The sequence below is a fragment of the Takifugu rubripes genome, chromosome 19 (genome assembly GCF_901000725.2).
Source record: "Takifugu rubripes chromosome 19, fTakRub1.2, whole genome shotgun sequence".
NCBI classification, from domain to species: Eukaryota; Metazoa; Chordata; class Actinopteri; order Tetraodontiformes; family Tetraodontidae; genus Takifugu; species Takifugu rubripes.
Genome location: NC_042303.1, coordinates 8,173,184 through 8,197,489, shown reverse-complemented (window position 1 = coordinate 8,197,489; position 24,306 = coordinate 8,173,184). Strand labels below are relative to the sequence as shown.

At 46.7% G+C, this 24,306-nt stretch overlaps 4 protein-coding genes across 5 annotated transcripts; 2 read left to right on the top strand and 2 right to left on the bottom strand.

Moving 5' to 3' along the window:
* Positions 1 to 3,587: 3,587 nt before the first annotated feature.
* Positions 3,588 to 10,263, top strand: oxtra (oxytocin receptor a). Of its 2 annotated transcripts, XR_003885868.1 has the most exons (3): positions 3,588 to 4,842; positions 8,214 to 8,528; positions 8,931 to 10,263. XR_003885868.1 is itself a non-coding variant. In XM_003973216.3 (2 exons), exons 1-2 carry the CDS (start codon positions 3,915 to 3,917, stop codon positions 8,465 to 8,467), a joined length of 1,182 nt encoding a protein of 393 aa, XP_003973265.1. In that variant the 5' UTR covers positions 3,588 to 3,914; the 3' UTR covers positions 8,468 to 10,263. The 2 variants fall into 2 exon arrangements, 1 of the variants encoding a protein (XP_003973265.1); XM_003973216.3 differs by having other exon boundaries at positions 8,214 to 10,263.
* Positions 10,264 to 10,391: 128 nt separating this feature from the next.
* Positions 10,392 to 12,462, bottom strand: cav3 (caveolin 3). The gene is made up of 2 exons (XM_029826175.1): positions 12,224 to 12,462; positions 10,392 to 11,457 (listed from the first exon to the last, which is right to left on the bottom strand). Exons 1-2 carry the CDS (start codon positions 12,338 to 12,340, stop codon positions 11,116 to 11,118), a joined length of 459 nt encoding a protein of 152 aa, XP_029682035.1. The 5' UTR covers positions 12,341 to 12,462; the 3' UTR covers positions 10,392 to 11,115.
* A 3,303-nt stretch (positions 12,463 to 15,765) lies between these two features.
* Positions 15,766 to 17,665, top strand: LOC115246795 (protein IWS1 homolog). The gene is made up of 10 exons (XM_029826174.1): positions 15,766 to 15,776; positions 15,988 to 16,024; positions 16,113 to 16,218; positions 16,310 to 16,392; positions 16,483 to 16,612; positions 16,687 to 16,804; positions 16,892 to 16,994; positions 17,074 to 17,130; positions 17,198 to 17,327; positions 17,433 to 17,665. Exons 3-10 carry the CDS (start codon positions 16,189 to 16,191, stop codon positions 17,523 to 17,525), a joined length of 744 nt encoding a protein of 247 aa, XP_029682034.1. The 5' UTR covers positions 15,766 to 15,776; positions 15,988 to 16,024; positions 16,113 to 16,188; the 3' UTR covers positions 17,526 to 17,665.
* Positions 17,666 to 21,088: 3,423 nt separating this feature from the next.
* On the bottom strand, positions 21,089 to 24,237 carry LOC101064874 (probable G-protein coupled receptor). The gene is made up of 2 exons (XM_003973186.3): positions 24,005 to 24,237; positions 21,089 to 23,777 (listed from the first exon to the last, which is right to left on the bottom strand). Exon 2 carries the CDS (start codon positions 23,724 to 23,726, stop codon positions 22,440 to 22,442), a length of 1,287 nt encoding a protein of 428 aa, XP_003973235.3. The 5' UTR covers positions 23,727 to 23,777; positions 24,005 to 24,237; the 3' UTR covers positions 21,089 to 22,439.
* Positions 24,238 to 24,306: the final 69 nt, after the last annotated feature.

Sequence of the window (24,306 nt, the reverse complement as noted above, 5' to 3'; positions counted from 1 at the left end):
GACATGTGCCCACAATTGGATCGCTACCGTTCCCCCCTCTCAGCCTCCCCTCACTTGAGCTTCATCACAGTTCAGTGTTCCTCACAGCTCCCCAACGAGACCCCGACACTTCAACGGCACTCATCTAGGCAGGGATGGGAAACAGTTGTGCATGTACGCTCTTTTTTTGGGTGCACGTTGCGTCCCCGCGTTGGTGGAATACAGTTAGTGGTATGGAAGTGTGATAAGCTCAATGTTGCTGTAACACACACACACACACACACACACACACACACACACACACAGATGCACGTATGTAAGCATCAGCTTGTAATTGTAAATTATGTTGCACTGACACTTCTCTATGCGCTGCATCCTGACAGTTTCCGCTCTCAGCCTCACGTAACAACGGGCATTTACTCCTAATCGCTCGGCTGCTTTTCTCAGCCAACAAATCAATCGGTAACTGGCCGGAGTCCTTAATAAAACAGTTCCCTGTGGAAAAACACAGGCTTTATTGTTAACTTGTTTGTTTTATGACTTCTCAAGACGAGTTGCCGGCTCCTGTTGGTGCCCCACAAAGGGGACCCACCGAAATCCAGTCATTTTTTCCCCAAATGCCCCACAGGGGGTCTCATCCTGTTAACAAAAGGAAAAAGCTCTGGGCAGAAACTCCAGGAAGCTCCTGGAATAATCAGAGATACGACGCCCCCACATTTGTAAAGCTGAAGGCTTCAGCGACATCTGGAGCTGGTGTGACTTGTGGCTTCGCGACGCTGGTTTACACACCGTGAGACACGTGGATGCTAAGGCGGCAGCCGCCAACACCCTCTCATCCGCTGGGATACTCGACCGAGGAATGACATTTACATGCAGCATAAATAATTCATCACCTCAACCGGAATGGCAGCACCCTGCAGGGGTGTTGGTGCCCCCCCCCCTGCCTTTTTTTAACGTGCATTTCAAGGAGACCGCTCAGGTGAAGAACGAACAGCTCCAGCACCGTGTGACTACACAAGAAGCAGAAGCATTAATGTGCAGATCCATCCTATTTCACATCGTCAGGAGGCTCAGCCCTGAACCTTGTCTCTAATTAGTTCTGTCTTCTCAAAGCCCAATATCTGTGGGACTGAAACTGCTGAGCTGGGAAAGAGGGAAGGGATGGGAAAACGCTGCAGTTTCCATGACTGGAGAGGTCAGGAAAATATTATTCCATGATTTTGTCGTGATCGACAGCTCTCCTGTCCTGAGGGACGGGAGCTTCGTTCCTCTGGATTTGAGTTGCAGCCATCACTAAGAAACATCCGTAGATCCACCAGGAGGCCTACAACAGGAGAGGCCTACAACAGGAGAGGCCTACAACAGGAGAGGCCTACAACAGGAGAGGCCTACAACAGGAGAGCAGCCACCGATGCTCAGGTGTGGAGCAACTTGAACCAAAACTTTCCATTGAGAAAACCAAGTGCAGGCTGTACTGGGATCAGTTCCACCCACACCTGGCAGTGGTGATGACATGCAAAGCCTCTCAGCCGTAGATTCTGCTGATGTGGCGTTAAATACTGATTCAATATAACACTCTTATTCCTATATGTGGAAACTTTTCCTCTCTCTCTGTTTCTCTGCAATGTACTTGAATTCAGGAAGTGACTAATTACCTTTCAGAATATATCAACAAATGACATAAAAAAAGGCCATTTTTCATAACATTGGCCATTCTACAATCGTCAGCGGCGTCCATCAGAATTGCTACACAAATCTTTTTTTAGCCTCCTGCCATCACTCCTGACTGGACCTACGATATAAATCCATTTTTTTCCCTCATGACTGTCTCTGCGGTGCCATCAGCATCAGGAAATCCTCCGTAACTATTTTTCCGTGTGTAATCGTTCTTATACTTTCCATGATGGTTTAAGGCAGCCACAAAGAACCTGAGCTTCTCTCAACCTCGTCAACATAATTTGCTCCCTCGGGGGACTGAAGAAGTCTGCCCTCGCCCTCCGCTCGCAGCTTTACCCGTCAGCAAAACCTTTAAGGTTCCATTAGAAACATGAAACACAGCTACAGGCTGCGTTAATCTTCACCCGAATATTCAAATTCAAATGGCAGTCCTCCTCCTCCTCCTCCTTCTCTGCCCAGCCGGCCACCAGCAGGAGGGTCCTCCTGTATGAGCCTGGTCCTGCTCAAGGTTTCTTCCTGTTAAAGGGGAGATGTTTGCTTGTTGGCAGTCAGGCCCTGAGTTTCAGTAAAGCACCTAGAGACAATGTTTAAGTAGCAGACACTGTATAAATAATGTTCTGATTTGATATTCCTGCCATCTGTGGTCCACAAATCTGGACAAAGAATTAAAGAATTACACTCATTATCTGCAGATTCTGATCACTTGCTCCACACTGGACATCAAAAGAGTCTCAAATAACCATGGATTTATCATACAGGAGGCAAAAACAAGCTGTAGGCGAGATGTTGCCCTCGTATCTCTGAAGAAGGCTCCGTTAATGTCCTCCATGCATCAGAGAGTAAACACATGTGCTGCGCTCCATGTTTAGATGATGCTGGATTCCTTGGCTGTGCGAGGTGATGCATTGATACGTGGGAGCCGCTGTTATGACATATTTAGTCTAGAAGTGTGGGCTTTGGCAGTTTCAGAACAAAAACAAGACATGGAGGGTGAGGGTGAACATCACCATCCATTGTTTAAGGCTCTCTCCGCCATGATGAAGGTGCTGGAGATGATTCCCATCTTTACGCGACTGTCATCATTTTTAAAATCCTGGAATCGATCCGTTTTATCTCTGCTCTCTCCAGCCATCCTCAGCACACACATTCCTGTGGAAGTGCCGATTTTCCGAACCTCCCAAACCACAAAACGAGGGAACGTCTCCCTGGTGACAATGAGACTACAGGCCTGGAAATTTAAAAAGCCGGACAAGCAGCGGGCAGATTCCGCTTTTTCCCCGCATCTGTTAGCGGTCGTCTGTGTTCAGTAAATGATAGAATCCCACATTTTCATATGCTTTCTGTAGGAATGGTCTGTGTTTAGAGCAGCGGACAGGCATTGTAAGCAAAGGCTTCATGATTTATGATCTATTTGATTCTTTAAAATAACACACTTTAAGACGTGTTTGCATGGTGGGGTGAGTTTGAGTAGATTTTATCCATCAAAATACATTAATTAAAATATGATTTCTTCTGTTCCAAGGGATGCTGTTGCTGCTGTATCACTCGCTCTTTTTTACAGAGCTTAAAATAAACGGTATCGATCTTGTCATTCCTTCTATCACATCCATCTTACCGTCCATTTCCTATATGAATTTGGCATTTGTGTATATTTCAAAGACAAAGAAAATGAATTCTCAGTGTAAATAATTGATACATCTGGTCGTCGTCTCGGACTTGTCTCAGCTGCTCTGCCAGACGCATCAGCTTGGTTAAATTATGACGAGAGCGGATCTCAGGGGCCAGCTCGCAGGGGCCAGCATTGGGACTGACAGGAGCCGGGGGCCTCACGGCGCCGCTCTGCGGCGATGCTGGGTAATAGCGGGCATTTCTGCACAGGGAACAAGTAGAACAGGGGCTGAGCGTTGTGGAGACGGTCATTTCTGCTCCCAGCACAGGTGAAGATGGAGCGTTCAGCCACTGCATCATTGCACACTTAAGAGTTGGGGTTATCAGTGATCGGGGGGGGACATCCTCATATTTTCAGAGCTTGAGCTCATTCATCATAACTTTGACGTTCTTAAAAGATTGTAGAATTATTCTTTTTTTGCGTTTCCCCAGTTTTTGGAAAACAGAGGAGGTGAAACCTTTTTGTCTTCGTTTGAAACATGTTTTCGCACCTGTGAGGACGCGCGAGAGTCTTGGTCGCGCATCTGGATTGAGTCACACCGCAGGACTAGTGAGCCCCGACGCGTCTGCAGAGGACAAATACTGCTGCGATGGAGACCGTAGCCAATGAAAGTGACTTTTGGCTGTGCAACACATCCTGCCGGGACCCTGGTGTCGCCAACGAGACGGTGCTGTCCAACCAGACGAACCCGCTGAAGCGCAACGAAGAGGTGGCGAAGGTAGAGGTGACGGTGCTCGCCTTGGTTCTGTTCCTGGCGTTGGCGGGGAACCTGTGCGTCCTGCTGGCCATCCACACAACCAAGCACAGCCAGTCGCGCATGTATTACTTCATGAAGCACTTGAGCATCGCGGATCTGGTAGTGGCGATCTTTCAGGTGCTCCCTCAACTTATCTGGGACATCACGTTTCGCTTCTACGGACCAGATATTTTGTGTCGGTTGGTGAAATATCTGCAAGTCGTTGGGATGTTCGCGTCCACTTACATGTTGGTCCTGATGTCTGTGGACAGATGTTTGGCCATCTGTCAGCCTCTCCGCTCTCTGCACCGGAGGAAAGACCGTTTCTATGTTATATTCTCCTGGGGGCTGAGCCTGGTCTTCAGCGTCCCGCAAATGTTCATCTTCTCCCTGAGAGAGGTGGGCTCAGCGGGATCGGGGGTGTATGACTGCTGGGGCGACTTCGTGAAGCCTTGGGGAGCCAAAGCTTACATCACATGGATCAGCCTCACCATCTACATCATCCCCGTGGCGATCCTGAGCGTCTGCTACGGGCTAATCAGCTTCAAAATCTGGCAAAACTTTAGGCTGAAAACGAGGCGAGAGCACTGCGTGAGCATGACGCCGCGGACCGCCAAAGACAACACGCTGACACGGGTGAGCAGCGTCAAGCTCATCTCCAAGGCGAAGATAACCACCGTGAAAATGACTTTTGTCATCGTGGTGGCTTATATCGTCTGCTGGACCCCCTTTTTCTCCGTCCAGATGTGGTCTGCGTGGGATCCCTCAGCGCCCCGGGAGGGTAGGTCACATTTTAAAGTTTGAGACGATGTTGCACAGATATCTATTCCAACCCCCCCCCCCCCCCCCCCCCCCCCCCCCCCCCCCCCCCCCCCCCCCCCCCCACAACACACACACACACAATATTTATTCATTTATATTTGCGCAAGTTCCGAACAATAACACCGTTCATCCAAGAAGACATCCAACTGTGCTGTGCGCGCATCGCCTCTCTTTACGCACGAAGACTAGGGGATCAAAAATGTGATCTTTGGGGGGTTCCGGGGCTTGTGGGGTGGGTGTTGTTTCCACTTGAACCTTATGAATGAATGAGTGTAGGAGGAGTGGTCCAACGTGGTGACATAATGCATTTAGGGTTTCTTAGTGATGCTTTGTCACTGCGGCGCTGCTCAGATATATGAATGGTGCAAAGGGGGAGCGGCAAAAAAAAATGTTCTTGCTGCAGGATGAATCACTTTAAGCTCCCCAAATGCAAAAGCCACAAGCAGACTTTCCTAAGTCTCCCCTGACCTCTCTGGCGCCACCAGGGGACGGTTAATCATTAATCAAATTAGTGTGCGCCAACACGCACCGGGCTGCTTTTGCGGTTTCAGTGCCCCTGGGACACGTCGAAGTGCGTCGTTGACATTTAACCAGAATAGGCTACGTATCACCCGATGGTCGCTACGTTTATCGATCTGCTGGGTCGAGGCCACGCCCAGTGACCATAAAGGAGGAGGCACGTGCCTGGATTCTTACAGTTCAATATAGCTCCCATCCTACTTTTCCATTCCTCTTAATCCTTTAGACAAGAAGCATCAGGACTCACACGAAAAGTTCAAATTTAGACCAAATTTTGGATGGATATGCCAAAAAAAACTAGTTTTTTTTTTTTGTTAACATGATTTTCTTTGGTCTGTAATGAATGTTATTCCCTAACATCTGTTCAGTGATGAGGTGGGGGTTTTGCTGGACAAACATGTGGCTCACCATTCACATTCATGGGTGAGAAAGAAAGCGATCAAGCTGTTTTGATCTTGCAGCAATGCACGTGCACCGCCCTCAGAAAAGGCCCAGGGTCTGCACAGACACGTGCCAGTGTTTGTGTACAATAGATAGGCTGTACATATTCTCAGCTGTTGCGTGTGCTGATAAAGTGCCCATTAGAGCCACGCTCAGCGAGTGAGCCGAGACCAGCCGAGCATACCGGCAGAAATATGACAAATGTTAATCTAATCACTTTACTGCAGACTGTTTATCTCTTTACCACATGTTCTGTGCAGAAATAAATGCGTCTGGGCCTTTTTCGTGAGTCATCAGAACCAACATGCAGAATTCTGCCCAATCACCTTACAGAAATGAGCTTTTTTGTGTTTTTAAACGACTGGATGTATATAAAGCTAACCCTAACCTCTAACCGTGCTCATGAATAATTCGCTCTTTACGGTGCCGATCACACAGAAATTTGAGAATAAACAATGTATAATTAAACAGTATATAGTTTTAAAAGCACACTTTCCAGAGTCTGCCCAGCCTGGCTCCCCCTGGGACATCTGCATCAACTAAGGAACTGTTCGTTCAGTTATTGTAGAGAAACAAAACAAAAAGATTTTCAGCCAATTATATTTATGAGCATCACGGAGGTCTTTAAAGACAATTTTCTTTGAGTGCTTTTGTATTTCTAGCAGACCAACTTTTAATGCTGCGGATGGAACAGCAGGAAATTAGAAAAGAAAGAAAGAGTGGAAGTGAAATTACAGCAATGCATCAGAGTTAATGATGATGGATGCATTACTCTTGGACACTGGCAGAGCAGGTAGGCTCCAGCTGCACGAAAAAGGCAGAGAGTTCTCATTTGATTTATGATAATGACCGCCATATCCACCAGAGCACCACAACATTTCACAGAAATCCCTGCGACTGTTAAAAGCCTGAATGCTCTTAGCCCTGGCAGAATGACATCACACTGGGATTTCACATTTTAAGAGATAAATCTCAGTGTGCAGAGGACAAAACGCCCAAGGTTGCAGCCTGACTCAGTCTCCATCAGCAGCTCTTGAAAAGTCATTTGGCAAACATTTGCTCCCGTGAGCCTGTCACCCTCAGAATCTGACTCATTCTGCTCAATTAGAGGCAGGATGGATGCCATCCAAAGCCTTTCGAATGATAAAATGGTGTTTCAAAGGGAGTGCGACACATGTACATCTTTATCCTCAGATAACAGTGAGGAGAAGCAACTTGGGTTCTCATTAATGACCCAGCCTGGTTTCCTTCCTGGTATCAGCTCCAGCACAGACAGCAGGACCGGACAGAAAATCATCATTTGCCTCTCCATTGTGATTTTTTTTTATTGTTTAGCTGGGAGGAATCACCATTTGCTAATTCACAATTTTGTCACCTTTTATGAAAGGATACTTCCTGTAATTGCTGTAGTTTCAGCTCCATCCTCCCTGGTTGGCTACAGGCTCTGGTTGAAGTGATCAGTTTTCCAGGTCATCCATGCTGTCCTGCTCGCCTGAACCTTTCATAATAATTTCGGTTGTTGCTTTTTCCTGGCATTTTTGCGCCTGAATGTCCACAACGCAGAGATTCTACGATGGGTGACATGCATTTGTCTAATAAATCAAAGTCATGTCCACTTTTAATGAGGCATTTGACCTCCGCACCCTTCCTGAGATTATGTGTTCAGAACAATTTGAACTCCGTCGGCGTAATCAGACACGTTGTGACGCTGGCAGACCGACCGAGGGAACCATTAGCAATCAGCGAGAGGTGGTTAATGATGCCACACGCAAATCCAAATACCTCGTTTGCCAAATGTCAGGCGGCAGAGGAAGTTGACAAAGTGTGAGTGTGTTCCTGTTTTGCTTGGAGGAGTTGGCTCTGGGATTCGGTGCTTTTGTATCCCTTTCTGCACCCGCGTCACACATGGAGGTTTGATTTAACATTTAAAACCTTCATCAGAATCACAATGCAACCACACAACTGTTGACATAAAACATCTATATTATGAGTTCTTATAAGGCCTCAGCTATTGGCTACTTTAAACACAGACTTGTTCCATTAAAAGAATATCACAGTTTGCCACAAACAGGCTGCTCAGCTGAAAAGCCCCACCATTTATCATTGGGATGAAAGGTCCCGAAAGTCAAAACTTAAGGACGGTTTCAATATTCCATCCTAATATTTCATCTAGCTGTTTTGAAATTTCGCTCAAAAGTGTCAACTTGAACCTGCTGTTTCTTCCACATTTGCTGCATAATTCATAGAAATCCTTCCAGGACCGTGAAAGACTCTGAATGACAATGAGTATTTCCTCACCTGTGTGTGCGTGTGTGTGTGTTTGTGTGTGCCTGGTCAGAGTTAACATGTGATGCCTTTTATCTCCTGCAGCCACGCCCTTCATCATCTCCATGTTGCTGGCCAGCCTCAACAGCTGCTGTAACCCCTGGATCTACATGTTCTTCGCTGGGCATCTCTTCCAGGACCTCAGGCAGACCTTCCTGTGCTGCTCTCCTCGCTACCTCAAGTCGCCCCAGAGCCAATGCGAGCGCGAATATGACTCCAGCCACAAGAGCGTCTCCTCGAACTTTGCCATCAAAAGCACAAGCAGCCAGAGGAGCGTCACGCAGACCTCCACCACATGAATCGACTTTGGTACTTTATCTCTCCCCAGAACCAGAAGGAGGTCCCGGCTGTTTGCACCAGGTTTGCAGAACATGGGAAAAGGACAATTTTAATGCTAATGTTGAAAAGAGAAAAAAAAAGTGCATTAAAACATTAAAAAAAGAACGGTGCAACCATGTTTTTCAGTGTACAGTGTTGATGAAGGAAAGAAGGAACATCTGTGGACGTTGTTTCATGTGAGTCACCAGCAAAGCTCGTGACTCTTATTTTAAATGTGTAATATGACAAAATCGCTCACCTGCTATAAACCATGTGGAGGTCGTTACACTCGCAGCAAATATCCCCTGAGAGGCACTTCCTTGAGAACTGTCATGACTGTCACAAAAGCGTTCTTTCTTTCTTTCTTTTTTTTTACACTTGGAAAATAAAGAACAAAAGCAGGAAAATCCAATTCCCCCGCCAACTTTATTATTTTCGCTTCAGATTTTTGCTCCGGGTTCCTCGTGGGGCTGAGAAAACACTTGGCGAGATTGCATCATTTTTAGAGGGATTCACGCGGGTTCCTGCGAAGCGGTTGGCAGGTACGCCGAAACTTTGAACATCCTGTTTGTTCCAGTCCCAAAACGGATTGCTGTGTTGGGATGTGAGAGCCGCAGAGACTGATGGAGGCATCCTGGGGTAACAATTGCTGCGTGGCATGATGCGGCATCCTGCAGGAAGAGATAACAGGTATCCATCCTACCATTCTTTGTTATGGAGCTCATTAATTCTGCGGCTGTTGTTTAGCCGTTTTTTATTTATATTCATCGCGACTCTTTCAAGTCAGCCATTCAGAATGTTGACCTGTTATTTATTTCGTAAACAATTATTAGCATTCCCAGTCGTGTGCCGTATAAATGCACCATAATTAAAAACAAATGGTGGTCTCTGTGCTGCATGTTAACCTGTGGGGTTATGATTTTATTCTGTAAACATGTTTTGAGGGAGTGGTTTGATTTTTCTGGACAAAGTGAGAAAAGCAAACTGAGTGAGGAATCCTCCTGGCACTCAGACCTTTCACCTCTACAAAAGGATCAGGTGTTTTTGCTCCCCCCCCCCCCAAACCAAACATATATCTGTATTCGCTGTTGCTACAAAGTTTTTCTTAATAAAACTCTCTTGCTGATGAATTTCATGTCACATCGTGATTTAGAGCGACGCTTCCAGGTGTTAAAATCCCCCTTTTTTTTAAAGGATACATCAAAAAAGAGGATCCTCCTCATAAACTCTGCAGCTTCAACAGTGGTTGAGCTCTGATGCTTTGCTCACTTCACTCTCAGGATAAATCGATGAAAGGTGAATTCAAAGAAGTATCCCTTTAAACTCAATGAACCTGCCCGAGAGGACGCCGCTGGGCTTGGTTTGGTGTGCAAGAGCCCAAAACAGATGATGTGTCAGGTATGGCGATAAAAAGCTCACGAAATTGACCAAATTCCCAACATCCCATTCCAATCAGACACGTCTGAAGACAGCTCAGAAAATTCACACACACGGGACTCAAAGGATTTGCTGGGGTTGCTACATGCTGGTGAAAATCCCGGCGGTCATGCGTCTGCGCCTTGCCAGACCGAGGCCAAGCCTGATCCGAGGATCACCATTTCCCAGGCCTGTGTCCTGGAGGGGCCGTCTGTCTGCCTGGGATCTGGGGAATTCCCAAGTGGGCACTTTCAACTGGTGGTCACGTCTGTGACTGATGTCATCCGGGTGTGCCGGAGCAAATAATGGGGTGTGCTTGATGTGCACGGCAGCAGCTTGTGTCATGTGGTGTCTGCACGACTGTCGGGATCAAGGCGTTCCGGAGCGGAGACAGGCTCCAGCTGTCTGTGGCTCTAACGCTGCCGCTGCTTGATCCATACGGAAGAATCGCCCGCACAAGGGGAACAAACAAACATTATGACACATATATGAATTGAAGGATAATTTATATTCTCAGAATCTTAGAATCAGCAGTAATAATTATAATAGTATAACACAAGTATATTTGATTTGATTCTGTGGATAACTTCAGTGAAACAACACCTCCCATCATCAAACTAATGTATCTATGAAACAGGATCAGCTCCATACTAGTTTACACTTGCATTCCAGTTTGATGTTTCATTCATTCCACACTTTCTTAGCTGGTTGTTTCCCCCAGAAAGTCTACATGTCACGCCGTAATAATCAAAGACGTTGCGCATTTTGAAAAGCAATTGGATAAAAATACACCTGTTTTCTGGTAATGTTGCGAGTGACAGACGGATTCATCTCAGACTGTAGCAACCATCAACACACAACAGGAATAAAGGTGTTGTCTCAGCCGTGTCCATAGTTGCAGCAGTGCCGGGGAGATGGCTTCATGACAATAAGCACTGTGTTTCGGGGTCGGATAAGGCCCTCGTCTGGTTGCAGGTGGCCTCGCCCTCCCAGTTAGGAGAGCTGAGCTGTCCGCTGCAGCTGTCGTGGAGCTTCTGGTTGCAAAATGCACAGCGGGCATATCAGCTGAAGGCTGGTATTTGGGGAGCAGCATGTGAGTAAAGGAGCAGGAGAGGAATCGGGGAGTAAAGCAAGAAGCCAGGACGGATTTGGTTGTGTATAAAAAGATCTGGCACTTTTGTTATTCACACTAGGAATCCTAATTTCTGAATGTTTAGGCCTCTTTGCGTAGTGCGACGCGTATACTGCCGAAGACCTTGCCCAGGGCTTCAAAGAAGGGATCGCAGAAGGTCTGGATGCAGAGGGAGTAGATGCGGCTGATGCACTGGGACTCAATCAGGCAGCTCTTGATGCAGGGAACCACGGCCCAGATGTGGCAGAAGGAGATGCAGGCAAACAGGAAGCCCCAGAGCAGAGCGACGGGGATGCCGAAGATGGCCGACAGGACGCGGTAGCACCAGTACTTGGACACAGTGAAGGTGGTGTAGCTGAGTTTCCACACGCCGTCCAGGCTGTGCGTACCCTCGGGCTCCGCAATGACGTCCTCAAACTCCACCTGGAGGAGGAGATGCTTTAGTTAATTTGCTGATTAACTGACTCATACTGCTGTTCCAGATGCCTGCACCAGATCTCTGCGGGCAAAAACAAGCGTCTGCGCGTTCAGCGTGGATGGATATAAACGGCTCTGAGTTCTGTGTCCCAGTTCGGACCCAGGACCTCTCCAGAGTCCCGTCCACAACAAGAACATGATAACAAACCTCCCAGAACAGGAGGGATCACAGTTATTAGCTGTTTGTGCTAGCACAGGCAATAGCAATCCAGCCAAGGGGGTGAAATGTTAGCAGAGTGTGACATGATAAAAGGAAAGGACAATCAGCGAGTGGAACTCTGTGACTGGACTCTCGGGGAGCGCTGTTTACAAACTGCTCGCTTTATGAAATGAATCAGGCTGAAACTTGGCAGGAGCAGACAACGTGGAGCAGGGTGACATTAAACACGAGCGCGTTCGGTTTTTAACAATGTCAGCGATCACATTAATGCCGTCCCACTCCAACAAAACATCACCTGCCTGTTTATTCTGCGCTGACCTTAGAGAAATGTTTTGTGCTGATAGCATGGCAACAATCACAGCATAAACACTGCTCTAGACCCCTACCCCTTCCCAAAATAAATGTTCTGCTGTTCTATTTAAAGATTCTCCACACAGCGAACCTCTTGTCCTGATCTTGCTCTCATTAGCTTTCTTTACGCATCCACACGCACATTAGTCTGCTCCTAAATCCCGTTTTTTTGCGTCTGAAGGGGCTGCATGTTGCACAAACCTTCACCACATCCTCATTGATCTGCTTGGGGTCTCTGTTAATTAGATCAATCTCCTTGGTGTGGCTGTCCTTTACAATCTTCTCCTCGTTGGCGTTGTACTGGTATTGATCCGCCATGGTGGATGCGGCCCCGTGCAGATCCGGCTCAGGCCAGCGACGACGAGAGTGAGCCTTCCCCGATCTCGTCTGTAGTCCAGTATCACCGGCGCGACCCTCCCTCTGGCATACCAGAGGACAGCTGCTGTACACATCCCAATAAAAATGGAGGCCTGACCCCCCGTTTCACAACACACACACATGCGCACACACACACACACACACACACACACACACAGAGTCAAGAGTACACGTATTCCTAATGTAATTCCCGCAGACAGAACTGGCATGCCTTCTGGAAGAGCCCAGGGTTGTGTCACATTTCACGTAGGGTTGTGGGGCAAACTGGGCCGGGTCTGCACCGTAGTGCAAACTACCACCCAAGAGAGCCTCAAACCCACCCCAAAATTAGCAAACACTGCAATCTGGCTCCTGTAGATGGTTGCGCTGTAGAAAATTGGATATTTCAGTCAACAGGACACAATACTTAGCAGCCTATTGTCCACGCAATGTCTGTTCTTAGCTTCTTAATCCAGATATCCAGACCGTGCTGAGGTCCAAGACATAAATTCAAGCGTTCCCAAAATAACCCTGATTCAGTCTTTCCTGAGCAACACAGTTGCTGTTACATGTCAAAACTTTATGCAGCATATCTGCATGCTCGATAAACAAACCCCCAGCGAGGGAAAGGGAGACTCAGGTCAACCACCTTATCTCTCAATCAGCGCAGCGTCAGAAAAGCGCAGGAAGTGAGAGTTTGGCAGATGGATCGACCAGCAGGGAGTGTGGGAGAAGTGGGGGGGGGGGGGGGACCGGAGCAGAGAGCACGGGCTTCAGAGCCAAACTAATTACAGGAGTATTTTTGGTGTGGCGGTGGAGCGAGAGAAGGCCAGTTAGGCACAGACATAGGAGGACAGAAATAGCTCAGTGGAGCCTCAGCAGCCATACTTCTGTGAGTGTCAGTGCTGTCAGTGAGGCTGCAGCCGCTCCTGCATTCAGCTTCCTGTTGACTGACACACTGAGTCCTCGGACTATATATAGGGCCATATAGAACGTGTTGGTATGGATTTCAATAACCTGGATGGCTTTGAAAATACGAGTAGCTGAGTGTGTGTCTGTGTGTGTGTGTGTGTGTACGTTCAAAGGTCCTGTGTGTATGATTTATAATAAGCTCCATTCAGAGAGTAAATAAAATATTCACAAACATGCTTTATTGTTTCATGACCTCAGCATACAGGTCTCTGTTTTTTTTGTTTTTTTTAAAATCAGTTCAATATAAGATATGTATGTCTTCTGATCTGGGTCTCCACCCATGTGTGATGGAATGTTCCTGCAAAACCCTGGATCAGAAAAACAGGGAGAATACCATCGTCGTGCTGATGTACATTGACGTCACTTCTCGAAGACAAGGATGGAAATGTGGGATTAAAACAACCCTCTAAAGTTTGTAGCTGCTTATTTTAGAGAGTTCACCAGACAACTTTTGTGGTGTAGAGCAGGGGTTGCAGGTTTGATCTCTGGGGGCCTCCGCTCTCTGCATCATCACCTCTGGTCTCTGCTCCAGCAGTTTCTCGCTCACCTGGACTTCATTGATCCAGCCTCTCCGGCTCTATTTCCTCCTCCCTGCCTCTTCCCACAAGCAACAAAACTCAACAAAACAGAGGTTTATTTCTTTTATAGAAAACTAACTTTCTTGGTAAATGTAGTGTTAAATCAGATTCCAAACACTAAAGCTTACAGTGATGCCAATAAATCTCACATTTAAGGGTACAGCCATGAGTGAGTGAGTGAGTGAGTGAGTGAGCGAGAGAGAGAGAGAGAGAGAGTGAGCGAGGGAGTGAGTGAGTGAGTGAGTGAGAGAGAGAGAGAGAGAGAGAGAGCGAGGGAGTGAGTGAGTGAGTGAGTGAGTGAGTGAGTGAGTGAGTGAGTGAGTGAACGAGAGAGAGAGAGAGTGAGTGAGTGAGTGAGTGAGTGAGTGAGTGAGTGAGTGAGTGAACGAGAGAGAGAGAGTGAGTGAGTGAGTGAGTGAGTGAGTGAGTGAGTGAGTGAGTGAGCGAGAGAGTGAGTGAGAGAGTGAGTGAGTGAGCGAGAGAGTGAGTGAGAGAGTGAGTGAGTGAGTGAGTGAGGGAGGGAGAGAGAGAGAGAGAGAGAGAGAGAGAGAGAGAGAGAGAGCAAGCGTGTGTGCATTGTTCTCCACCTCCCCACCGGAGGGTGGGGGGGGAGGGTTTACAGAGCCTCTCTGACACTGCTGGATGCTAAACCATTGTTATTCTCATCTGTTGCTTCAAACATGAAAGTTTAAACATTTGACTCCTATGAGAAGATTTATTAGAAGCATAATAATTTTTAATGATGATGAGGAATTAAAAAAATAAAATGAGTGTGTTAAAGCCATATTGGTGATTATTCAACAATGTTTTCATTCTAATTATAACTATATACTATAGAATAACTATTTAACTACACAATTTCATAGAAATTGTGACTGTGCGCCCCATCCCTGTCCTCATAATGGTGTGATCATCCTCTCTGAATGCCTAAACTCCCCAGTCCTTTACTTATGTTATTGTATTTGGGCTTATTGTATAGGAAACCCCTATTTTGGAAACCCCCAAAGAAAAGTCAGAGCCAGTGATTCTGTGGTCGGTACTACAATCAAATTGCATTATACAGAAAGATAAATTATTAAAAGAATAAAAGCCATTTTTTCTGGGTGTTAGAATAGAGGCTTTTTGAAGTCTTTTGGGGGATTTTTCAGAGAACGTAGTCGTCATGGTTTTCAAACCACAGATCAAATCTCGCCTATCCGCACGTCTTGGTGTGTGACCCACGGCGCCTGAGTAGTTCTCTTTTAATGTTGGGCTAGATTCTAACACATACACCTATGAGCACAGAATTATTACTTAGTTCCTGACTGTTGCAATGATGTCAGTGCATTTCATAAAAGCCTTAAAAGATCAAGGTTTAAAATCCCTTGATATCAAAGCCAATGTGATGAAAGCCAGTTAAACAACATGAAAGACAGTTCAAAGACTTAAGAATGAATGTTCAAACCATCACGTCAGTTCATTTATAAATTGAGAGGAAGACAACATGGATTTGCCAGGTGAGCAATTGAGCGACGGTCTTAATTAATGTTACGCTCATAGAAATTACAATTATTTTCAAATCAACTATATTCAGACAATGAAAGGAAATAATGAAGACATTTACAATGCATATTCAACACATATTTGTTCTGCAGAGAAGCATAACACTGTCTGCTCAGACAATGAAGATGAGGAGGTGGTTCAACCATGTGAGTTCTTCATCAGGATAAATTACAAATGAGTATGAGCCAAAACTATTCAAGATATGATTAAATCTTGGCCTGTTTTATGTCTTCTTCTGGCCACAGTGAAGAGAAAGAGGATCTGTTTTCCTGAGAGTGAGGATGAAGAGGAGGAGGTTCCAATAAGTAAGCTTATAACAATCAGGAAACATCCAATATTTATTTTGCATTAAAAAAAGACATGCAAAGAAAAGCACCAATGAACAAGAGGCTTTCTTTATTTATATCAGTTTGAAGTTACGCTTAGTTACATTTAGAATTGGACCACGTTTAACCTCTGGAAAAATATCAACACAAACAATTCTGATCCCACAAACCCCATTTTGCTTGTTTTTAGAGAAGAGAAGAGACCAGAGGTCAAGGAACAAGGGGCAGTAAGTATTAAAAAGCTGCAAACAGAGCATAAACTAAGCTGGCCTGCTGCTAGCAGTAATACTGGAGTTCCACCCTACTCAGCAGCAGCAGCAGCAGCAGCAGCAGCAGCAGCAGCAGCAGCAGCAAGACTCCCGCCCTCCCCAGAGATAAAGTTGTACTTAACATGATCAGCAGGATGAAGGTGGCCCTTGAGGTTTGTCCCATTTCATTCTCTCCCAGCATTTTCCCCTTCACAACCCCAACCTGCACCTTTGCCCTCTTTAACCCCCATGTTTGCTTGACAGGAGGACCGGATACTGAACAGCCAGAGAAAGCCAGCAGTGAGAAAACTGTGCCTGCTTCCGCAAGTCTTGGAACTCATCAAGAAGTATGAAGATGTTGCTTTCAGCCTGTAGCTCCTGATATTTGAGCTGTAGCACTGAGAAGACAAATGAATTGTGGACTGGTTCTCCCCCAGATCAAACTTTGTTGAGACCTTCATCAAGTATGGCCTGTTAACAGAGATCAAAAAGTGGATCAGCCCTCTCCATGACGGGTGCCTCCCAGCACTGCCGATCCGGGTGAGGCTGCTGAATCTTCTGGCAGAGGTAAGTGTCGGTCAGGAGAGGCCGGGCCCTCGTCACATCAGCCTGAATTCTCTCTGTGTCTTTCTTCCTCGCAGCTGCCCATCTCGGACCCTTATCTTCTGATGCACAGCGGCATCAGACACACTGTCGGCATCTTGCTGAGTCACCCCGATGAGACCCAAGCCAACAAAACTGTCATTAGGCAACTCATCAGTGAGAAACACACTTGACCAGGAGACAAAAAAATGTGGTGAACCACGCAGAAGTGTGAGCTGACGGCCTTTTCTTGTCTTTGTCCAGATAAGTGGGTGATTGAAATGTTCGGCCAGTCACTGGAAGATAGGGAGCTGCGGAGAGAGAAAAGTAGGAGGAGAGATGTGCAGCCTCAAAGTCAACCGGACAGGTTACTAGACCAGTTCACTGACTGTCCACTCAAAAATTGACGACATCTTTAACAAATTGATTCTTTTCTTTGTCTGCAGTTCAGTGGAAGAAACCCCTCCCCCAAACCCAGTGAATTCATGGAGAGAGGACCCAGGGCAAGTGGCCTTCAGAGGTTGCACAGTTAAAAGCAGTAGTCACATTATTAACAATTTTCCCCCACAGAACTCTGGAGTCAGGTGACAATCGTGACACAGAGGTGTCTGGTCACTACAGCAGAGCCCGGCTTCCGTCGCTGTCCCAAAAGGTGTACACTGTGCGGCCTCTGTGGAACCTCAAGAGCACTTCCGGCTGGGTGAGTGAACTTTCAGACGAGTGGGAGAATCCCAAATCCAGTCCCAACAGTGTGATCACACGCCGTTGCCATGATGGCTTTCTGATTTTGTACTTGATCCCACAGTGTCCAGTGATGCAGCAGCAGGCGATGCTTGCTAAACACAAGAAAAGGATGTTCCAGAAATCATCCAGTGAGAAGAAAAGAGGCAAGAAGTGAAGGAAACTGCCTCTATTTCTACGACTCCAACCTTCAGTTGGCTTTATTAATTTAGTGTGAATGTAACAGAGAAAAACACTTGTACGTTTCTGCCTTAAAAAGAAATAAAAACATGAAAAAACTCACAAAATAACTGTATCATGTCACATGACGTGGGGGCACATTTAAAGTCAGCGGACAAGCGATCAGTCAGAGGAGGACTGGTGACTTTATTTACAACTTTATCCATCATGAAATGGACAACGAAGACCGCACCACTCTGCAAAAGAAGAAAGGCTGAGGAGGAGTCAAATATAGTCAAAATATAAAGATAACATTAGGGCCTGTAGGGCCTGGAGTGGATGTATGTGTGGTGTATGTAGGGCCTGTAGTGGATGTATGTGTGGTGTATGTAGGGCCTGGAGTGGATGTATGTGTGGTGTATGTAGGGCCTGTAGTGGATGTATGTGTGGTGTATGTAGGGCCTGTAGTGGATGTATGTGTGGTGTATGTAGGGCCTGTAGTAGATGTATGTGTGGTGTATGTAGGGCCTGTAGTGATGTATGTGTGGTGTATGTAGGGGCCTGTAGTGGATGTATGTGTGGTGTATGTAGGGCCTGTAGTGGATGTATGTGTGGTGTATGTAGGGCCTGTAGTGGATGTATGTGTGGTGTATGTAGGGCCTGTAGTGGATGTATGTGTGGTGTATGTAGGGCCTGTAGTTGGATGTATGTGTGGTGTATGTAGGGCCTGTAGTGGATGTATGTGTGGTGTATGTAGGGGGCCTGTAGTGGATGTATGTGTGGTGTATGTAGGGCCTGGAGTGGATGTATGTGTGGTGTATGTAGGGGCCTGTAGTGGATGTATGTGTGGTGTATGTAGGGCCTGGAGTGGATGTATGTGTGGTGTATGTAGGGCCTGTAGTAGATGTATGTGTGGTGTATGTAGGGCCTGTAGTGGATGTATGTGTGGTGTATGTAGGGCCTGTACTGGATGTATGTGTGGTGTATGTAGGGCCTGTAGTGGATGTATGTGTGGTGTATGTAGGGCCTGTGTGGATGTATGTGTGGTGTATGTAGGGCCTGTAGTGGATGTATGTGTGGGTGATGTAGGGCCTGTAGTGGAGTATGTGTGGTGTATGTAGGGCCTGGTAGTGGATGTAATGTGTGGTGTATGTAGGGCCGGGAGTGGATTATGTGTGGTGTATGTAGGGCCTGTAGTGGATGTATGTGTGGTGTATGTAGGGCCTGTAGTAGATGTATGTGTGGTGTATGTAGGGCCTGTAGTGGATGTATGTGTGGTGTATGTAGGGCCTGTAGTGGATGTAGTGTGGTTATGTAGGGGCCTGTAGTGGATGTATGTGTGGTGTATGTAGGGCCCTGGAGTGATGTATGTGTGGTGTATTTAGGGCCTGTAGTAGATGTATGTGTGGTGTATGTAGGGCCTGTAGTAGGATGTATGTGTGGTGTATGTAGGGCCTGTAGTAGATGTATGTGTGGTGTATGTAGGGCCTGTAGTGGATGTAATGTGTGGTGTATGTAGGGCCTGTAGTGGATGTATGTGTGGTGTATGTATGGGCCTGTAGTGATGTATTTTAGGGCCTGTAGTGGATGTATGTGTGGTGTATGTAGGGCCTGTAGTGGATGTATGTGTGGTGTATGTAGGGCCTGTAGTGGATGTATGTGTGGTGTATGTAGGGCCTGTAGTGGATGTATGTGTGGTGTATGTAGGGCCTGTAGTGGATGTATGTGTGGTGTATGTAGGGCCTGTAGTGGATGTATGTGTGGTGTATGTAGGGCCTGTAGTGGATGTATGTGTGGTGTATGTAGGGCCTGTAGTGGATGTATGTGTGGTGTATGTAGGGCCTGTAGTGGATGTACGTCCTACAGCTTTATTGTTTGTACAGAAATAAGGAAAGGAGAAACATATGTATAGTGTGGATGTACTGTATGTTTGAATACATGTCAGAGTGAGCCTCCGGCATCTTGGAGTGGGCACCGCCTCCACCACATCAAAGACACCACCTCCACCACATCAAAGACACCACCTGACCCCTGGGAACCAGGCAGGTGAGGTCTGTAATCGAATGCTTCAGCTGCAGTAATATTACTGATCTCAATATGACTAAATTGAGACACATTTTGGTTTAATCCTATTAGTAATTAACACATTTTTCTGTCACAATGTTACATGAATATGTAAAAAAAACATCCTGCCTTTTACTTCTGGAATCTTTTAGTCAATTTACCAACATTATTTGCTAGCAAATGTTTCCTAAATTCTTGTATCAGACCATCACCAGTTGTGCCGTCTGTGGGAACATACGGGGTCTCTGAGCACTTAAACTTCTTAAACTTCTTCAGCCCTGTATATTTTTCTGAGGCGTCTTCACTAATTCAGAAATACAGGTCCATCACGCTTTTAGATCCCAGCCCAACACACCTGTTGAAGGATGTTTTACCAATTATAGGCAGTTCTATTCTAGACCAGATCAATTGTTCTTTATTGACAGGTTATGTACCTCGGTCCTACAACGTGGCAGTGATTAAACCATTGCTTAAAAAACCATCACTGGATCCCGACGTGTTAGCAAGTTATAGGCCGTTGTCCACCCTTCCTCTCCTCTCCCATCCTCTCCTCTCCTCTCCTCTCCTCTCCTCTCCTCTCCTCTCCTCTCCTCTCCTCTCCTCTCCTCTCCTCTCCTCTCCTCTCCTCTCCTCTCCTCTCCCCTCCCCTCTCCTCTCCCCGTCTCTCCTCTCCTCTCCTCTCCTCTCCTCTCCTCTCCTCTCCTCTCCTCTCCCCGTCTCTCCTCTCCTCTCCTCTCCTCTCCTCTCCTCTCCTCTCCTCTCCTCTCCTCTCCTCTCCTCTCCTCTCCTCTCCTCTCCTCTCCTCTTTTTTACTTTGAATATTTTTCTTATTACACAGTTGAGCAAATTTGTCTAGGTTGCGAAGAAGGCTAAGGTCGGCCCTGGAGTCAGGAATTCAGACTTCAAACACCTCATCCTCTCTGGTGTTGGTTGGTTGGTTTCCCATTTAATCTGTATTTTATCGAGCTTTCTCATCTATTTGGCTGCTGTAGTGGCATCCTTGGACCCTACAGGAGAGGATCACAATGGGGGAGGAGGATGGTTTACGGTTAAACCCTCTCCTTTACTGGCCTGATACACAAAACCTCCGCCTCTTCAATATTGCAGAAGCAAAGATGAGCTGCCGGCCAGCACATTGGTGGCAATAGGGTCCACGCATCATGACCATCCTCCATCAAAATGCGATACATCTAAATACATTTCTCAGAATGTATTTGAAGATGAGAGAGAGCATAAACCAGGAACCAGACAGAAATCAGTAATAAAGTCACGACCCGGTTACGGAAGCCCTAACAGCATTACAGCCTTTAAAAATCAAATTTAAAACACGTAATCATGTTTGTCATATGCATCTGCATCTCTTAATACATTTATTCATTAGGCGTGATTTATATGACGGGACATTGCGACTGTCAAAATTACGTCGGACACAAAAGTCATACAACTGACATGTTGAAGAATGAATGAAATGATAAGAATTTATTCATAACTACCAATATTACATGTCCAGATGCTCAAATGCACTTATAAATATGCCCAAATAGCAATCAATGCCATGGATAATGTAATTGTAATTGAAAATTTGTGTTATTTTGTATGGGTGCGTAAAAACAAGCGTTAAATGGAACGAGAAACACGCACACCTCCTGCTGACTCATCAAAAACAGGCGTTATTGTGAAATCCGGTTTTATTAACCCAAAATGTGCGCTTGCTTTGAGGTTGACATCCCAAATATGCACAATCAATACAATGATAAATACTTCTTTTTTTTTTAATTCTATCAGAAAAATCTTGTAAAACATGTTTTACATTTTTATTAACAGTACAGGTTTGGTTAAACATTGTTCTTAAGTGCTTCAGCTTACTTTTGTATTGTCTGAGGTCTCCAGAATCCAATCAATGATGGAGGGGAAGCTACTGGTATTTAGCGCCCTCTCTTGGTCACCATCTTCCATCTTCCTCTAAAATGCCGGTGGCGGCTGCCTGTGACGATGCAGAGGCGGGATTTGAACTCTAGATTTAATACGTTTATTGGGTCGCACCTCTGACAACATCAAAAAAGTCTTCCCTGAGTTCCCAGTTCATCTGCTAACAAAACTTTCAATAATGAGGACATCCTGGCACGATACTTTGTAGAAAACTCCAGATTTAAATTTCCAGTTTTGCAATTAAATAGGGGGTGCACAGTAAAAAATAAATAAAAAAGTGGTAGTCCCACCAAAATATCCACCAAAGAAGTCAAAGGTCCACAACAACAGGACACACCTCCCAGACAGGCCTGATTTACGATTGTCCTCTGGACAAGATTTATTTTGTCTACTTATTAATTAATCGCCAAATGTATGAGGCCCCATTAAGTATGAGATTTGTGTATGTGTGTGTGTGTGTGTATGTGTGTGTGTGTGTGTGTGTGTGTGTGTGTGTGCATCTCTCTGTAAGGTTCTTGTTGCTATGCAGGTCACAGTCTCACTCAGTCCCTATAACAACATGCTCAAAAGGCATCTGGCCTCTATCAACATATCTGTCACCCAGGTGTCTCAGGAAGGAGACAAATATTTAACCTTTGGACAATAATTGAAAATCTGCTGGATGGATTTTGGAACAGAAACATTGACTTTTTAATTGCCGGGGTTTCATAAAAATATATATCACTGGGTACGAGTTTCCTCAAAGGAGATGCTTCATGAGGCGGCCACCTTTAGGTGACAAACTCAGACTTTAGCAGGGACTCATTTAAATGTAGCAAAAAGAAACGTTGAATGATGTACCCAAGGAACATTTTCAGAAGTTTTTGTTAGACTGTAGCACCATCGGATGAAATGAGAAGATAAAACTGACATGTGTCCATCACTGTGATGTGTGTTCCACAGGGACTAGTCTGGGCACCTTTACACTTCGGTCCGCTGTGTTTTGGGGGTGGGACCCAACACAGCCTGATGGGGCTTCTGTTGATTTGCTGCTTCTCTGGAAAAACTGGAGGAGGTTTTCCTGCAGGGAACCCTCGTGGCTGGATGCCCCGATCTCTGTGGCCTGCGTGGAGCAGCAGCGGTGAAACTTCACCAGCTGTTCTCTGATTTGCCTGTTCAAAAGCCCGTAGAAGAAGGGATTGACTGCAAAGGAGGAGTAGGCCAGCCAGGTCACCACCTCCTCCAGGTCCCCCGGGCTCTGCAGGGAGCCAGTCAGAGACATGTGCAGGTGGAAGATGAAAAAGGGCAGCCAGCACAGCAAGAACTGACCCACGATGAAGACCAAGGTGAGGGCGGCCTTGCCCCCGCTGAAGGCCCTCTCTGGAGACAGACGCTGGGGCAGACTGTGGGCGGCGCCAATCATGGTGGTCTGGCTGTTGATGGAGTCCGAGCGGTTCTTGGCGAGGTTGGCGTTGGCCCAGGCGGGCACGGTGGGGACCAGCTGCAGGGCGGCAGAGCGAGCCACCTTGTAGACGGCGCAGTAGACGGCCAGTATGACCACCGCGGGGAGCAGGAAACAGACCACGGTGAAGAGCACGGCGAACACGCCTCGCAGGCGGCTGTGGCTGGCGTGAAGCGAGCAGTGGGCTGCGGCGATGGAGCTCTGGTGCCCGTAAGCCGGCCACCCAAAAACGGAGACCAGAGCCAAGAGGGCCGACTTCACCCAGATCAGGAGCATGACGCCGACGGCGAGGTTGATGGTCATCTTGACCTCGTAGCGCATTGGGTGGACAATGTAGAAGTAGCGCTCCACGTTGACGGCCGTGATGGTGAGGATGGTCAGAGAGATGAGGAAGACGTTGAGGAAGATGTAAACCTGACACTCCAGGACAGTGAACGCCACCGTGCTGAAAAATGGCGAGCTGGATATGATGCCTAGCGGCATGAGCAGGATGGCGCACAGCAGGTCCACGCCGCACAGGTGACACACAAACGCAAATCTCTTGAGGTGGGGGGCCCGCGCGATGGCCACCATCACGCCGGTGTTGGACAGCAAGGCAATGAGATTCAGGGTCACCATGCAGAACAACCCGAAAAGGTCTTTGATCTGGGACTGGGAGCTGGTGACCACGCCCACATCGGCGGGAACTGTGGGATTTGTAGTCCATACGGTTGTGGTGAGGTTCGGCAGGCCCGCCAGCACCGGGGCGGGTCTGACGGCCATCATGTTACTTCTTAAGGACTCCCTCCATTTCCAAGGCCGTTGTGGATGGAAGTTCTGTGTTAAAGAGACCAAACTGTTCTGACACGAGCTCAAATAACTAATGGACATTATGTCTGAAGCTGCAGAAGCAGCAGTTGAAGCTGTCCAACAGCTTTCGAGCAGATATTTGCTAGGCGAAATTATTTTATCTGCACAACACAATTTTTTTTTTTTTTTTGAGGAAAATACACCAACACAGCACAAATTGTACATTTGATCTACTTCATCGATCTTCCACTCACCTGGTCCCGTCACTGATGGCGTATGTCTGACTGCAGGTCACCCAAAGTGTCTTCAGTCCTCAGGAGATTCAAACTGAGTGTAGATGTGACAGATGTGGACGCTCTCTCTCTCTGTGTGTGTGTCCACGTCACTCCTGTCCTGCGCTCTGTGTGGTACTGACTGTCACTCATTGTTTCTTTTTTTGTCCTCACCCGCGCAGCCTCTTCTCTGTGTCCTATTCTCCACCAGATTCTTGCTCAGTTATAACACACAGTGTTGGTTTTCACAGCACGTTTATTTAGCATTAAGGGTGGGGAGTTTA